At 36.5% G+C, this 17216-nt stretch overlaps 1 protein-coding gene and 1 long non-coding RNA gene across 3 annotated transcripts in view; one reads left to right on the top strand and one right to left on the bottom strand.

Annotated features, from left to right (window-relative positions):
- Positions 1–2441, top strand: part of LOC307172237 — a 185452-nt gene extending 183011 nt beyond the window's left edge. For both annotated transcript variants that reach the window (XR_013823685.1, XR_013823686.1), the window contains exon 2: positions 2406–2441. This is a non-coding gene — a long non-coding RNA (uncharacterized lncRNA). The remainder of the gene's footprint in view (positions 1–2405) is intronic.
- eif3ha (eukaryotic translation initiation factor 3, subunit H, a) overlaps positions 2300–17216 on the bottom strand; it is a 92467-nt gene continuing 77550 nt past the window's right edge. Inside the window, exons 6-8 of the mRNA XM_079894402.1 lie at positions 12542–12662; positions 4482–4614; positions 2300–2526 (exon numbers count right to left, since the gene is read on the bottom strand). Of these exons, the coding sequence (XP_079750528.1) occupies positions 2429–2526; positions 4482–4614; positions 12542–12662 (352 nt within the window). The 3' untranslated portion in view covers positions 2300–2428. The remainder of the gene's footprint in view (positions 2527–4481; positions 4615–12541; positions 12663–17216) is intronic.

Raw genomic sequence — 17216 nt, forward strand, 5'->3', positions numbered from 1 at the left:
CACAATGTATGATTTTTTAACTATTTATTTGTATGATACAGCTGCCAATAAGTATTTGAACACCTGAGAAAATCAATGTTAATATTTGGTACAGTAGCCTTTGTTTGCAATTACAGAGGTCAAGCGTTTCCTGTAGTTTTTCACCAGGTTTGCACACACTGAGGAGGGATTTTGGCCCACTCCTCCACACAGATCTTCTCTAGATCAGTCAGGTTTCTGGGCTGTCGCTGAGAAACACGGAGTTTGAGCTCCCTCCAAAGATTCTCTATTGGGTTTAGGTCTGGAGACTGGCTAGGCCACGCCAGAACCTTGATATGCTTCTTACAGAGCCACTCCTTGGTTATCCTGGCTGTGTGCTTCGGGTCATTGTCATGTTGGAAGACCCAGCCTCGACCCATCTTCAATGCTCTAACTGAGGGAAGGAGGTTGTTCCCCAAAATCTCGCAATACATGGCCCCGGTCATCCTCTCCTTAATACAGTGCAGTCGCCCTGTCCCATGTGCAGAAAAACACCCCCAAAGCATGATGCTACCACCCCCATGCTTCACAGTAGGGATGGTGTTCTTGGGATGGTACTCATCATTCTTCTTCCTCCAAACACGTTTAGTGGAATTATGACCAAAAAGCTCTATTTTAATCTCATCGGACTTTCTCCCATGACTCCTCTGGATCATCCAAATGGTCATTGGCAAACTTAAGACAGGCCTTGACATGTGCTGGTTTAAGCAGGGGAACCTTCCGTGCCATGCATGATTTCAAACCATGACGTCTTAGTGTATTACCAACAGTAACCTTGGAAACGGTGGTCCCAGCTCTTTTCAGGTCATTGACCAGCTCCTCCCGTGTAGTTCTGGGCTGATTTCTCACCTTTCTTAGGATCATTGAGACCCCACGAGGTGAGATCTTGCATGGAGCCCCAGTCCGAGGGACATTGACAGTCATGTTTAGCTTCTTCCATTTTCTAATGATTGCTCCAACAGTGGACCTTTTTTCACCAAGCTGCTTGGCAATTTCCCCGTAGCCCTTTCCAGCCTTGTGGAGGTGTACAATTTTGTCTCTGGTGTCTTTGGACAGCTCTTTGGTCTTGGCCATGTTAGTAGTTGGATTCTTACTGATTGTATGGGGTGGACAGGTGTCTTTATGCAGCTAACGACCTCAAACAGGTGCATCTAATTTAGGATAATAAATGGAGTGGAGGTGGACATTTTAAAGGCAGACTAACAGGTCTTTGAGGGTCAGAACTCTAGCTGATAGACAGGTGTTCAAATACTTATTTGCAGCTGTATCATACAAAAAATCATATATTGTGATTTCTGGATTTTTTTTTTTAGATTATGTCTCTCACAGTGGACATGCACCTACGATGACAATTTCAGACCCCTCCATGATTTCCAAGTGGGAGAACTTGCAAAATAGCAGGGTGTTCAAATACTTATTTTCCTCACTGTATGTATGAAACATATATATGATTGATTGATTGATTGATTGAGATACATACATACATATATACATATATATGCATGTATGAAGACTTCAGATGCAAAAACCTCTAAGTGCCATCTGAAATTTTCTTCTAAAATTAGCATTTTTATCAAGCTCGTATAATTAGGTTCAGTAATTTCACTTTAATGACAATTAATTGGTAATTTTTATTGCCATTAAAGTGAAATAACTGAACATAAACATAAGCTTGATAAAAATGATCATTCTAGAAGAAAATTTCAGATGGCACTTACAGGCTTATGCATGCATGCGTGTGTGTGTATGTGTGTGTGTATGTATGCGTGTATGCATGTGTGTGTATGTGTATGTATGCGTGTGTGTGTGTGTGTGTATGGAGTTCGAGTTAATTACAAGACTTTTTAAGACCCCCTGAAACCCTGATAATGTGGCATAAAGTTGCATCTACAGTTCAGATGTGGAGAGCCACCAATGATGCTTTAAAATGCACAGAAACACAGACGACTGCTTGGCAACCAACTAAGAGTGTTTCTACAATTACCATTTAATCAACAGCAGACGCAACCCTTCCATCGCATGCAATCGCTATTCCTTTGTTAGAAGTGACATGGAAATCTTTACGTACCATTTAAAGGGAATAACCTCCTGTGGAAACACACTACACCCTTCATAGTGCATATGATTATTCCCCATCCGACAGCCTCATTAAGACCACAGGCATTTAGTGCGCAAACAAGTCTGTCAATTCAAGAAAACCCTCACCGGTTAACTCCTTTAGACTGCAGGATTCTTCCTGCGACTCGGATAATGAACAAACACCACAAAGAAAAATAGACAGTTATGAGAGATGCATTCATTTTTATTGTACAAATTGCAAAAAATCTGTACAGGATCTCTCATCGAGCTCCTCATAATGGTGTGTGTGTGTGTGTGTGTTTTTGGAGATGGGAAAGGCTGGTTTCTCTCTTTAGCTGTTGTGACCCTGAAGACCCTCGGCCATGAACAGCTTCCCGAGGTTCTGCGAGGTGAACTCCTTAATGTTCTGGCAGTAGTTGTTGATTTGTCCTTGTGAAGAAGAATCAGAAAGAAAAAATTAATTATAGATATGTGTTATTCAGATGGAGGAGGACCGGACACACACGCACAGATCTGGAGAAACACGGTAAAACTACAAGTCACAGATCCGTGGTTCTCCATCTGGATCCCGAGGGAGCCCGGCATTGCACATTCTGAAGGATGAGCTCATGATATCAGTCAGGTGTGGAGAGACATCCAACGTTTCTGTTTTATTCACAGTTTTTGCTAATTCTGCTTATAGATAATGGAGTTTAATTGGCTAATGGATGTGTGTAACAGTCTTAGCTGGAAGGACTGAACATTGTAAACGAATCAATAGCTGTGTCCATCCAGCTATTATTATGTGCATTTTTGGATATCGCATAAAAATGTGCATCAATTCTAAAAATGCACATAAAGAAACGTATGTGCTCAACTGAGGGGGATGCATTTTTCATTCGATAAGACGGCATGCATAAACCACGATGGAAACGTATACTGAATAAATCCCAGGTGACTTTCTTAGCAGAGGCTGTGATTGGATAACTGGAGTAACCAGTGGACCAATGGCGTCGCAGCGTCTCTAATGTTGGTTTGGTGTTTCTGAAACGCCCGAGTCGAAGTGTGTGATCAGAATAATAAGGTTTAATTCCCTCCAGAAGCGTCTCACACACACGAGTGTGTTCCCGAACACCAGCATCCGAATGACAGCGTTTACTGTGTTTCGTCTGAGACACACTCGTTTATGATGGAGGGAAAACAGCCTGAATGCAGAAACCTAAGTTTATTACTGATATTTTGTACCAATTTCCCAGGAAGTGACGAGTTTATTCTCTTAAAGATATGGGAAGGAAATGATGCTTTATTTGTTTTACGCCATATTCAAATTTGCAACTTTGGATGAAAACAGTTATTATTTTGCATAGTATGCCATTGTGGAGTCATGATGGTCATTATAGATGATTATAATGATGGCAATAATAGTTATTATAGAGTTTCATGGCTGTATACAGATTATCTGCCATAATCAGCCCTTCCAATTTAATACCATTTGCAAGACCTTTCCAAAAAATTAAGACTTGCATATCACGACGCAAACGAACAAATCACCCTGCTCAACAGAGATATGAAAATGAACAATGAAAAAAAAAAAAAAAAAAAAAAAATTGATATATATATTTTTGTTATATTAATACTGGACTGAAAATATATAATAATTAATACATTTTACTTAGGGATACAAATAGCAATATAACAAGTGTAATATATTTTTGTTTTAACTCACTTTTATGGATTAGACCGATTTTATGATTTGAAAAAATTGGTGAAGTGAAAATGAAATTAAATCTTTACTGTCGTGTCAGTTCGATTGCATTAAGACATTAAGATATTTTAATGCTAATTAAGGCCTTATTTTTACATTAAAGAATTAAAGACAGTTTAACACTTAAGGATCTGCAGACACCCTGTTTGTAGTTTCCATATCACTGGTTTATATTGATTTTAAAAACAAAACAAAAAACAAACAGTGTAAATATAATAGTTATATCCATGAAAAAATAAGTTGCTAAAAATGTTAAGCAATATTGACAGTGCAAGTTAATTAATTAAATCTTTCCATTCCCTGATTTGCACAAAATATATAATATTATAATATTATAAATACATTTAGAAACAAAATGAAATTTAATTAAATGAGATTAATAGCAAAATCATGTTAATAGCAAAAAAGAAAAGATGGTTCTCTGATACAAGAGAGCAAACCTTCCCGCTTCTCCATCAGGAGAAGAACATACTGTGATAGATTTAAGACCTGCAGTAATTCCCATTCCCATTTAAACTGATCCGTTTATTGCTGAACTGACCAATTCATGGATCAATTCTTCTGGACAGAGGACAATAAATATCCAATGGCCTGCAGAGCACAATACCGTGCTGTGGGAAAGGCTGAGGGAGAAGAGTACCTGCGATGAGGAGCGTGTCCATGCGAGGAGGAGCCTGAGGAGGTTTGAACATCTTACTGATGTCTTCCTCCGGTAACGGCGGCTCTCCACGACTCTGGCGCTGCGTGTTCTCCTGCTGACGCCTCTGCAGATACTGGGAGATGCAGGAGAGAAGAGGAAATGAGCCGAGGAAGGTCAAAAAAAAAAAAAAAAAAATCACCTGTGGAAACTTTTCATGGAGGAACAAGCTAGACTTGAGCCGTGTGAAGGAACACACAGAGATTTCACACTATTCCCATGACCTCTCTAGATGATTGAGATTATTTTCATTACACCAATATATAAGCCCTAAAACTAGTCTAGACAAAAGAAAGAACTTACAGAATGTGGCTTATTCGAATTTAGAGTCAGATTCATATATATATAAAAAGTACAACCAAATAAAAAGAGGGGATTGAAGTAAAAACTGTGTGAATACATTTATTAAATTTATGTAAATGGTTTACATCTATTAAAATGTAAGGATATCCACTCAGGAGGTATAAAAAAAATAGAGGAATAAAAATGAAGAGAAATAAAGAACAAAAAATAGAGAAAAAAGGTTAAATAGAGAAATAAAAAGGACAAACCAGGAATGAAGGAAGGAAGGAAAGGAGTAAAGAAATAAATAAAGAGGGAAAGGAAGAAGAATGGAGGAAAGGAAGGAAATAAATAAATAAAGAGGGAAAGGAAGAAGAATGGAGGAAAGGAAGGAAATAAATAAATAAAGGAAAGAAGGACAGGAGGAAAGAAATAAAGGAAGGAAGGAAGGAAGAAATAAAGGAAGGAAGGAAGGAAGGAAGGAAGGAAGGAAGGAAGGAAGGAAGGAAATAAAGGAAAGAAGGAAATAAAGGAAGGGAAGGAAATAAAGGAAAGGAAGGAAATAAAGGAAGGAAAGAAAGAAGGAAAGGAAGGAAAGAAAGAAGGAAAGGAAGGAAGGAAGGAAATAAAGAGGGAAGGAAGGAAGGAAATAAAGAGGGAAAGGAAGAAGAAAGCAGGAAAGGAAGGAAATAAATAAAGGAAAGAAGGACGGGAGGAAAGAAAGAAATAAAGAAATAAAGGAAGGAAGGAAGGAAGGAAGGAAGGAAGGAAGGAAGGAAGGAAGGAAGGAAAGGAAAGGAAGGAAATAAAGGAAAGAAAGAAAGGAAGGAAGGAAGGAAATAAAGGAAAGAAGGAAATAAAGGAAGGGAAGGAAATAAAGGAAGGAAAGAAAGAAGGAAAGGAAGGAAAGAAAGAAATAAAGAGGGAAGGAAGGAAATAAAGAGGGAAAGGAAGAAGAAAGCAGGAAAGGAAGGAAATAAATAAAGGAAAGAAGGACGGGAGGAAAGAAAGAAAGAAAGAAAGGAAGGAAGGAAGGAAGGAAGGAAGGAAGGAAAGAAGGAAGGAAGGAAGGAAGGAAGGAAGGAAATAAAGGAAAGAAAGAAAGGAAGGAAGGAAGGAAATAAAGGAAAGAAGGAAATAAAGGAAGGGAAGGAAATAAAGGAAGGAAAGAAAGGAAAGGAAGGAAAGAAAGAAATAAAGAGGGAAGGAAGGAAGGAAGGAAGGAAATAAAGAGGGAAAGGAAGAAGAAAGCAGGAAAGGAAGGAAATAAATAAAGGAAAGAAGGACAGGAGGAAATAAATAAATAAAGGAAGGAAGGAAGGAAGGAAGGAAAGGAAAGGAAGGAAATAAAGGAAAGAAAGAAAGGAAGGAAGGAAGGAAGGAAGGAAGGAAAAAGAAGGAAAGACGTAATTAATATATGAGTAAATAAAGAGGGAAAGGAAGAAAGGAGGAAAGGAAGGAAAGAAAGAAAGAAATAAAGGAAAGAAAGAAGGAAGGAAGGAAGGAAGGAAGGACGGAAGGATGACAGAAGGAAGGAAGGAAGGAAGGAAGGAAGGAAGAAAGGAGGAAAGGAAGGAAAGAAAGAAAGAAATAAAGGAAAGAAAGAAGGAAGGAAGGAAGGAAGGACGGAAGGATGGACAGAAGGAAGGAAGGAAGGAAGGAAGGAAGGAAGGAAGGAAGGAAGGAAGAAATAAAGGAAGGAAGAAATAAAGGAAGGAAGGATGGACGGAAGGAAGGAAGGAAGGAAGAAATAAAGGATGGATGGACAGAAGGAAGGATGGACATAAGGAAGGAAGGAAGGAAGAAATAAAGGAAGGAAGGACGGAAGGATGGACAGAAGGAAGGAAGGACGGAAGGATGGAAGTAAAGAAATAAATAAAGAGGGAAAGGAAGAAGAAAGGAGGAAAGGAAGGAAAGAAAGAAAAAAGGAGGAAAGGAAAGATGGAAAGGAGGGAAGACCCTATCTGATGTCATTAGTGCAGCAGAAGTGTAGAGCGACTGATCCGACATGTGGAGCTGTGCCGTTTCAGGAGTCCTGGATCTGCCCTCGGTGTGTCGGCGCTACCATTCGCCTTTCTCTTAAAGATGTAGTAGATCAAATTTGAACATGAGAAAAAATATGAGGAATTCATAACCAATTTGAGTTTGTGCGACTTATGTCCCCGCTGAGGATACCGGCCATTTCTGTTGAAATTAGGCATATGATTTAGGAACGCACACTGCCAACACAGCGGCAGTTCTCTTTGATATTAAATGGTGATTGATGCGGGTCATTTGGTTTATATGGTGCACCGGGGCCGGAGTGTGTGTGAAGTGTGTGTGGAGACGGGAGGGATATGATCGATGACAGCAGTAATTACAGCAGATTTCAGCGTGGTTGATATAGGAGCCGTGGAGATGACCTGCGCGTGACCAGGCCTCGTTCAGGACACGCTTTAGATTCCTCTGAAAGGCTCAACCGTCCTGCCAAACGAAACACTGCACAAACGTCTCCCTGACCACAGTGTGTTCTGCTCTGGGAGAAAGCAATGTTTTTTAAAAGTGCTAATGAGGAATATTTCAGCCCACCACACCATCAAGTCATTTGTAAACCATATGAATTCATGGAATCCAAAATGAGAAGTTTAGTCTCGGGAACAGTCTGTTCCGGAAGTAAATCTCCATTCATTTTCTCCATAAGGAAATCAATAACTTATAAAGTGTTAAAGTCAGCCCTACTGTGAGAGACGAGGTTGTTAATCGATGCTATTGATGCTATACACCAAACATATTGTCTATTCTGTTGAAGCCGTTAGTCTGCGTTATTTATATATTAAAATAATCGTGTTTAACAGAAGAATTCATGGTGAAAAACTACATTACCCATGATGCTGTGCAGAACATTCCACCAATCAGAGTCAAACTAAGCAAAATGCGCCAAAAGATCTCGTTAGCTCCGCCCACTCCCATGAAGCACTGCGAATGATGTAATCGAGTTATGTAATCTCCCTACACACATTTTATTTATTTATTTATTTATTTGTGTGTGTGTATATTTATGCATATTTTGCAATAAATTTCAGGTTTATATATCACAATTTTTAAATGGTTTTATGTTTGTCCATCGTTTTTTGATTCGATTATGCTGTTCGCAATGCTTCATGGGATTGTAGTTTGTTCCCTCACTAAAGCTGTGAAGTTCAGTCTTGTAATGTAATATTTTTGTTCCGATTTTTAAATACTTTGTTTCAAATCAGAGTTTGTAATGTTGTGATTCTCCTGGTCGCCGGTTGCTTTGGTTCATGGCTTATAACGCTTCAACAGACTTTTTTTTATTCTTATGGGATAAACGAATGGAAAACATTCTTCCGGGCGACACTAATGTACTAATGTCGAGCTACAAAAACGACAAAAAATGCCTCATAAGTACCATAAAACACCTCATTTGATTTGCTTTTTATTATATACTTGATTCTGCTGATTGCTGATATTAGAAGGGCCAAAAAAACAAACAAACAAAAAAACACTTTACCTTTAAATTTTAGTTGGTTCCTGATGCAAACTAGGGATGCACAATATATCGGCCACCATATCGGTATCGGACGAAATATGATCATTTTTAATGTTATCGTTATTTGCCTGATATATTAAAGCCGATAAATAATGTATTATTTCCTTCAGCTGAGACACAGACGCGCACTGACGCGACTGACGCTCTCAATTTTAGATTTGGATTTAGATTTCTCGGCCGATATATCGGTTATCAAATATAAAGAATTATCGGTTATCGGTATCGGCCAAAATGTTCATATCAGTGCATCCCTATGGAAAACTATTGAAAGTCTAGGGTTTTCCTCATTTTTGGAGCTAAACAACTTTCACATGACAATCAGTGGCTGTCATTTCTCGGGTTCGCACCGATACTGTCAAATGAAACTCCAGAACTTTTAAAGCACTGCTTTTTTGGTTTTCAAGGATGACAATCAGAGATCTCACTTATCTAACTATCTTTATTATCCTTCAAATCTAAAAAAGGTAAATAGATACATAAAAATAAGCAAATAAAGGTACAAATAAAGTGCGGCACATGCATTGCCTGGTTATTTTAACCAGTGAAAGGATACTATGACAAAGATATCGTTTTCCTTATTCAAACTGATTTTTCTTCTCATGAATATATTTCTCCTGAAGAATGAACGCTGAATCATATACTTGGGTATTTATATGAGCAATATCACGCTCAGCAATGTAAAACGGCTCTCTCTATATAGATCAGATTGGATGCAGTGCTAATTAAGCATCATTAAAAATAATAATGATAATCAAATAAAATAAAAGCATCAAGATCTTGGAACTGATTTCAACATGACAGCTCAACAAACCAGGAGAAAACATGAGATCAAGTATGTGAACTTGCAATAGAACACATTATTATTTTACATTTGATTTTATTTATTTCTACATAACTTCATTATATGTTGGTGTGCCTTAAGCCTTTATTTACTACTTAAATTATGACTACAATATGTAATTATTTGTCCCATTTTTATTTAAATAATTTAGCACTTTTAAAATAATTTGTATTTTAAATTGTGTATGACAGATAGGATCATCATTTATTATGCATTATGTAGTTTCGTGCACGTGTGAACATCATGGCAACGTACAGCACAAAGTACCTCACGCGGGAAACACTTAACGCGTAAATGCGTGTAACTAGCATAAATGAAGCAAGCTAGTGCGCATAGGCCACGAAATGTTGGTGGAATAACACATTAGCGGACCGGAGGGAATAATATGGAATGTTTTACAGAAAACTTCTCACACAAAATAAATTCAAGCACTTTCAAGGACCTGTATATGTGTGTGCGCTTATTTTCAAGAACTTTCCACGGCCTTGAATTATTTGATTTTTTTCAGATTCTCAAACTTTCAAGGATTTCAAGGGCCCGTGGGAACCCTGCAAGCATAAGCACCTTGTATGAACCCTGGATGAACCATTCCTTTAAAGCCTTTTGTATTTTATCCAGACATTTCTTAGTAAATAACACTCTCCATTGAGCTTCGTTCTCTTTAATGAACGACCGTAGTCTCCGTTCACTGCTGAAGTGGAAAACAAACAGACACACACTTTGACAAATGTGCAGCCGTTTCCGTCACATTCCCAGCGTGAAGAATAGTGTTCAGTGTTGTCTGATTTCAGGGGTGGCCTCTGTTCAAATGATCCTGTTGTACTTGCATAAGGTCAGATATAAGGCGACTCGAAGCCTCCCGTCGTGATTCACGCTCCTCGTTCTGTTATCAGAACTCATGTTTACAAAATGCCAGCAATGCAAAAGCCTGTAAATGTCAAGAGCATTCTGGCCAATTTGTCAGCCTGGCGAAATGGATGAAATTATGAACCTGAAGCAAGTTGGGATTGTAAATTAGATGGCCATCCTGAACCCTAAATAACATCTATTGAGTGGTTTTATCTCAGGCAGAGCGACAGCAGACATTTATGGTGCAAGTCAAATCATATATATTGGATCAAATATATAATTCACAATGTCAAAGATGGAAATCACATTAGTTTTCTTACTATATAAGAATATATATATATATATAAGAAGTGAACATGAGGGGGACTTTTGAAATCATTTCACTACTTAATTTTTGTCAATATACAGTTTCTTATTTCAATTAGAGCGAGAGAGAAAAAGATTCTTGGGAATATTGTTATAAATGATCTATTAATAGCAGTGTTTTTTGGATTATTTCTATACCATTATAGCATTTAAAAATATATTGAAATATCTTTATATTTTATATTTTCAGTTTTCATTTTCATTTAAGTTGTACTAATTTTGTTATGTGCTTTTGTCAACAATCAGTTACAAAAATACAAAAAACAATAAAACCAAGCAAACAAACAAGTCATATACATTTTTTTTTTAAATTAACATATGAAAAAAAAAATCTTAGGCATAATCTTAATCTTACTAAATAAGTCCTCAAGTGAAATAACTTCATAAAAGAGCATTCTACTTGTGTTAAACCCAGGACAGTCCAATAAAATATGTTTAACAGAGAGGGGAATCTTACAACACACGCTTAGAGTTGGTCTTCAGCTTTAAGCAAAAAAGCACGAGTTACGACATCTGGAGAACACCACTGGATCACATCTAGTTTCAATAGTGACTAAAAGACTGTTTGAAATTTTTGGATGAATTTCATATAGCTTATTATTCTTGCACATGTTCCACTCCTCTTGCCACTTATCCAATATATACCGACTAATAATAGGTCTGATATCTGAGGGAGGAATTTCTTTAGACGAAGAAACGGGGAAGAAAGAGGAAGAAACGGTGTAAAAGAGGATGAAACGGTGTAAAAGAGGAAGAAAGTGTAAAAGAGGATGAAACGGTGTAAAAGAGGACGAAACGGTGTAAAAGAGGACGAAACGGTGTAAAAGAGGATGAAACGGTGTAAAAGAGGACGAAACGGTGTAAAAGAGGACGAAACGGTGTAAAAGAGGAAGAAAGTGTAAAAGAGGACGAAGAAACAATGTAAAAGAGGAAAAAACGGTGTAAAAGAGGACGAAACGGTGTAAAAGAGGAAGAAAGTTTAAAAGAGGACGAAGAAACGGTGTAAAAGAGGATGAAATGGTGTAAAAGAGGATGAAATGGTGTAAAAGAGGAAGAAACAATGTAAAAGAGGATGAAACAGTGTAAAAGAGGATGAAATGGTGTAAAAGAGGAAGAAACAGTGTAAAAGAGGATGAAACAGTGTAAAAGAGGAAGAAACAGTGTAAAAGAGGATGAAACAGTGTAAAAGAGGAAGAAAGTTTAAAAGAGGATGAAGAAACAGTGTAAAAGAGGAAGAAACGGTGTAAAAGAGGATGAAACAGTGTAAAAGAGGAAGAAAGTTTAAAAGAGGATGAAGAAACAGTGTAAAAGAGGATGAAACAGTGTAAAAGAGGAAGAAAGTTTAAAAGAGGATGAAGAAACAGTGTAAAAGAGGAAGAAACGGTGTAAAAGAGGATGAAACGGTGTAAAAGAGGATGAAACGGTGTAAAAGAGGAAGAAAGGGTGTAAAAGAGGACGAAACGGTGTAAACGAGGAGGAAAGTTTAAAAGAGGATGAAACTGTAAAAGAGGAAGAAAGTTTAAAAGAGGATGAAGAAACAGTGTAAAAGAGGAAGAAAGGGTGTAAAAGAGGATGAAACGGTGTAAAAGAGGATGAAACGCTGTAAAAGAGGAAGAAAGTTTAAAAGAGGATGAAGAAACAGTGTAAAAGAGGACGAAACGGTGTAAAAGAGGATGAAACGGTGTAAAAGAGGATGAAACGGTGTAAAAGAGGAAGAAAGGGTGTAAAAGAGGACGAAACGGTGTAAACGAGGAGGAAAGTTTAAAAGAGGATGAAACAGTGTAAAAGAGGAAGAAAGTTTAAAAGAGGATGAAGAAACAGTGTAAAAGAGGAAGAAAGGGTGTAAAAGAGGATGAAACGGTGTAAAAGAGGATGAAACAGTGTAAAAGAGGAAGAAAGTTTAAAAGAGGATGAAGAAACAGTGTAAAAGAGGAAGAAACGGTGTAAAAGAGGATGAAACGCTGTAAAAGAGGAAGAAAGTTTAAAAGAGGACGAAGAAACAGTGTAAAAGAGGATGAAACAGTGTAAAAGAGGATGAAACAGTGTAAAAGAGGATGAAACAGTGTAAACGAGGAGGAAGAAAGGGTGTAAAAGAGGAGGATGATGGGACTGTACCTGCTGCTTCTGCTGGGTCTGTTTGCTGAGGTTTCGACAGTACGTGTTGTACTTGACGATATCTTGGTTGGCGTCATCCACGCGGTCCATCAGCAGCTGGAGGCTCTTCTCCAGGTGGTTACTACGGCAACAGATGACAGAGAGTTTAGTCCAGCAAAGTTTGCGTAATAAACGGCTGACTGCACATCAAAGCGTAATTGCTCCACAGCGATCATTTTCTCAATTAAAAACCCAAGATGACAGAAGCATGATGTGCCTGATAAGGATGACTATCTGCTCTGTATTTACACGGTTCAGAGAGACGTCTAATCGTAGCATGTGCCACCAAACATGATATATCGGCTCTGTTCCAAAACCTATTAGGCTGCCTATGTAGGGAGCGCATTAAAGGGCTGTGCTGAAATAAAGCCTGCATGCATGCTTTTCCAGAAAAAAAAAAAATCCTAAAGCAGTATTGCATGCATCCTTCCCCGAGACAGCAATCCCATAATGCACCTCCCAGGTTTTTCAGACCGTTTTGTGACCCAAGTTGCTGCTTATGTAGTGTGTTCCAAATTAGTCACTTATGAGGCAATGCACTAAAAACTAAAAAGGGATTTTTCGCAGCAATGCCATAAAACGTTCTTAAAATAGTGTGGAGAACTTTTTAAAACCTTTTTTTCACTAGAATGAATCTTATGTGTAATGGAAAGCTTCCATGGTTACAAGTTCTTTATGAAAGCACCGATGCCAATAAGGAACGTTTATTTTTAAGAGAGCATTAGGGGTGTGCGATATATATTAGTCTCTGATAACATCATGATTGTTGTTTTAATGATGTGTGATCTGATATTATGGAGTGTGTCTCTCACTTCACAGAAACACATCTATAGAGCGCACACATGCACTACATGTAGTCTAGTAGGTTACACTAGTGCGCTTGAGCATTTAGACTATTAAAATGCATTTATAACGCCCTTAATATTCAAGATAAGTGGCAAAAATACCTTCTTTATTTTTATAATTTAATATAGTTAATCAACATCACACAAAGAGTGCCATTTTTTTCTCTAAAAATCATACAAATGTGATTCTGAACAGTTCAATAAACAAGTTAAAGGGGTGGTATAATGGCCCTTTTCGCAAGATGTAAAATAAGTCTCTGATGTCCCCAAAGTGTGTGAAGTTTTAGCTCAAAATACCCCACAGATATTTATATATAGCATGTTAAAATTGTCACTTTTTGAGGGTGAGCAAAAACACACCGTTTTGTGTGTGTTCCTTTAAATGCAAATGAGCTGCTGCTCCTGGCACAGTGGGCGGAGCTTCAAGAGCTCTTCTGTTAGTAGAACCTCTCACACACATGCACTGAAAATTTAAAACAACTTTTTGCCTTTTATGTTCAAACCGAAGTCAGACAAAGATTGAGAGACTCAAGAAGTGACAACATGTAGACAACATTTCTGAATGTTTAGTTGATGAATTTATGTAGCTTGTCATGATAATCTATAAATCGTGTTCCGGGGGCGGGGTTTATGTAAATTCTAGGGTTGGTGATGTCACTAACCCGGGAGGAATGTGGTGTAGTCTCTACCAGCCGTTTGTTGTAGTCCTTAAAAATCGATTTCTTTAAAAGCAAATATCTCCCTTTGCTTTGAACTTTGAGCGTCGTAACTTTGCAGATGTTGTTTATGATCAAACAGCAACATTACACACTAACTAAAAGAGTGAGAAAAGTCAAATCATAATAAACCACCCCTTTAATATTTAGTGACTTACATTTTAGACACAATATCGCCTGTTTTTGCTCCATTTCAACACGAAAATCATTCCAAACAAAGACACGACTGTTTCGCGTCTCTGAGCGACACGGCGGAGTTTCATTACTGACTGAACGAATCTGTTGAATGAATGATTCAATGACTCACTCATTTCCTGAATGAATCAGCCGTTTGAATGAATCGGTTGAATGAATGATTCAATGACTCACTCATTATTTCCTGAATGAATCAGCCGTTTGAATGAATCGGATGAATGAATGATTCAATGACTCACTCATTTCCTGAATGAATCAGCCGTTTGAATGAATCAGTCGAAACTCAACGACTCGCTCACAGTGACTTGCTGTCTCCTACTGGCGGTTTTAATTTGATTAAGTATCTAATCATTTTTTAAATCATTTCAAAGAATTTGACAAAAGATGATGCATACATATAATTAGGTAAAAAAAAAAAAAGCCCGTATACCACACACAGAATATGAAGAATATCCAAAGCTTTAGGAGTCTGCCGTCCACGCCAGTCCAAAACCAAAACATCATCTAATTAATAATTTCTTGTTATCAATAAAATCCCAGATAATATTGATATGTTATTATTTTTGTCAATATCTCACACTCCTAGAGCACAGCAGGGTTTGGACAGAGCCATTTCACCTCGTACTGTAATTCCCCAAAGGCCAAGAGAACACTTCATTAATCAAGATTAGGCTTCCGAAGAAAAAGTCATTTCCATTTTTATTTGGGGATAGCGTGCCTTCGAGAACATTCTGCAGTGCTAGGAAAGAGATGACATCCGTCCACATTAAACACCTTGACGATAGTGTAACAGTCACAAACTACAGTTAAAATGTTTAAATGATAGCACTAAAACATCTAGTTAACATCAATCATTGTTTAATCATTATGTTCCCATCATATACAGTATATTGGATAAAATATTAAATTCATAATGTCAAAGATGGAATATCACATTTAGTTTTCTTGCAATATAAGAATTAAGTGAACATAAGGGAGACTTTTGAAATAAATTTCACTACTTTTGCCAATATTCCAAGTGTTTATTTCGACTAGAGCGAGAAAAAAACCTTTATTGGGAATAGTTTTAATTGATCTATTAATAGCAGTATATTTTTGTATTATTTATATACTATTATAGTCGTCAAGTCATCTTCATTTATATAACGCTTTTAACAATGTAGATTGTGCCAAAGCGGCTTTAGTATTATTAAATTAAATAGTATTTAATAATATATTGAATTAGCTTTTAAATGTTTAATAATTTCAGTTTTACACATTTTATTGTATGCTTTTGTCAATTTTACTAGTTTATTATATTTCTATTTAGCTTTAATTTATTTTTAACCACAGTTTTAGGTTCAGTCATTTTAGTACTTCAACAAACTTATTTCAGTTTTGTATTATTTATATACTATAATAGTATTTAATAATATTTTGAATTAACAACATTTTTCATATTTTCACTTTAAGTTTAATTATGTGCTTTTACCATTTTTACTAGATTTATATATTTCTATTTAGCTTTAATTTTTAACTTGAATTTTAGATTTAGTCATTTTAGTCCTTAAACTTGTTTTATTTCAGTTTTGAAACAATTTGAAATTAGTTTTGTATCAACTATAATAGTATTTAATAATGCTTTGAATTAGCTATTATATTTTTCGTATTTTAATTTAAGTTTTAGTAATTGTATGTGCTTTTGTCGTGTTTACTAGTTTATTATAGTTTAATAATTACTATTACTTGTTCACTATTATAGTTCTATTTAGCTTTAATGTATATTTAACTTCAGTTTGAGTCATTCCAAACCATTCTTTGAGTTTAACTACTTCAAAATAAATGAAAATGAATGAAGACGCCTCCAAAAATATGCAAAAGCACCATAAAAATATAACGGTTTATATAACTCGTGCACAATACTCTAAGCCTAGACATTTTCTAGAGATAAACCATGTTTACTAGCTGTTTAATTCACAATTTAAAGGGGTGGTTTATTATGATTTGACTTTTCTAACTTTAGTTAGTGTGTAATGTTGCTGTTTGAGCATAAACAACATCTGCAAAGTTACAACGCTCAAAGTTCAGAGCAAAGGGAGATATTTGCTTTTACAGAAATCGCTTTTTAAGGACTACAACAAACAGCTGGTAGAGACTACACCACATTCCTCCTGGGTTAGTGACATCAACCCTAGAATTTACATAAACCCCGCCCCCGGAACACAATTTATAGATTATCATGACAGAATATGCTAATCAATGACTAGAAGATAACTACACATTAGGGGTGGGCGATATAGCCTCAAAATTATATCACGATATTTCAAGAATATTTGCGATAATGATATTTATGACGATATAAAAAAAAATTTAGACAATTTTTTTTATTACACTTATCTCACCTAAATGTTTGCACACTCATTGTGTTTTTACAATTGGGTAATTTTGTATTTCAGAGTTTACACAACACAAGAAAGCTTGATTTCAATCTTTGAATTAAATTGAAAAAAGTAGCAAAACATATATACAAAATAATAAAGATACAAATAAAGAGAAACGTTTTTGGGTAGTAGGTCTAACACTATTCAGAAATACTACATAAACTGAATAAGGTAATCAAATGTAAAATAACACTAGTCCTGACTAAATTAAATTAAAGGCTATTGATTCTGATTCCTTACAATGAAAGCTATCTTTTGTTGTTTTGACGACAACATTAATGACAGACACATATGGCTGCTGTCACTTTTAGAGCTAGTGCCCGGATCCATTACTGTTATACTGTCTGTCACACTGTCACGCACGTTTTATGGTTATTTCAGACATAACCGACTGTTTACGAATATACTAACCATGACCGGAATTTTTACACAATTTTGCGTGTTTTTTCCCCCGTTAAAG

The sequence above is a fragment of the Squalius cephalus genome, assembly GCF_949319135.1.
Source record: "Squalius cephalus genome assembly, chromosome: 15".
In the NCBI taxonomy this organism is placed as follows: Eukaryota; Metazoa; Chordata; class Actinopteri; order Cypriniformes; family Leuciscidae; genus Squalius; species Squalius cephalus.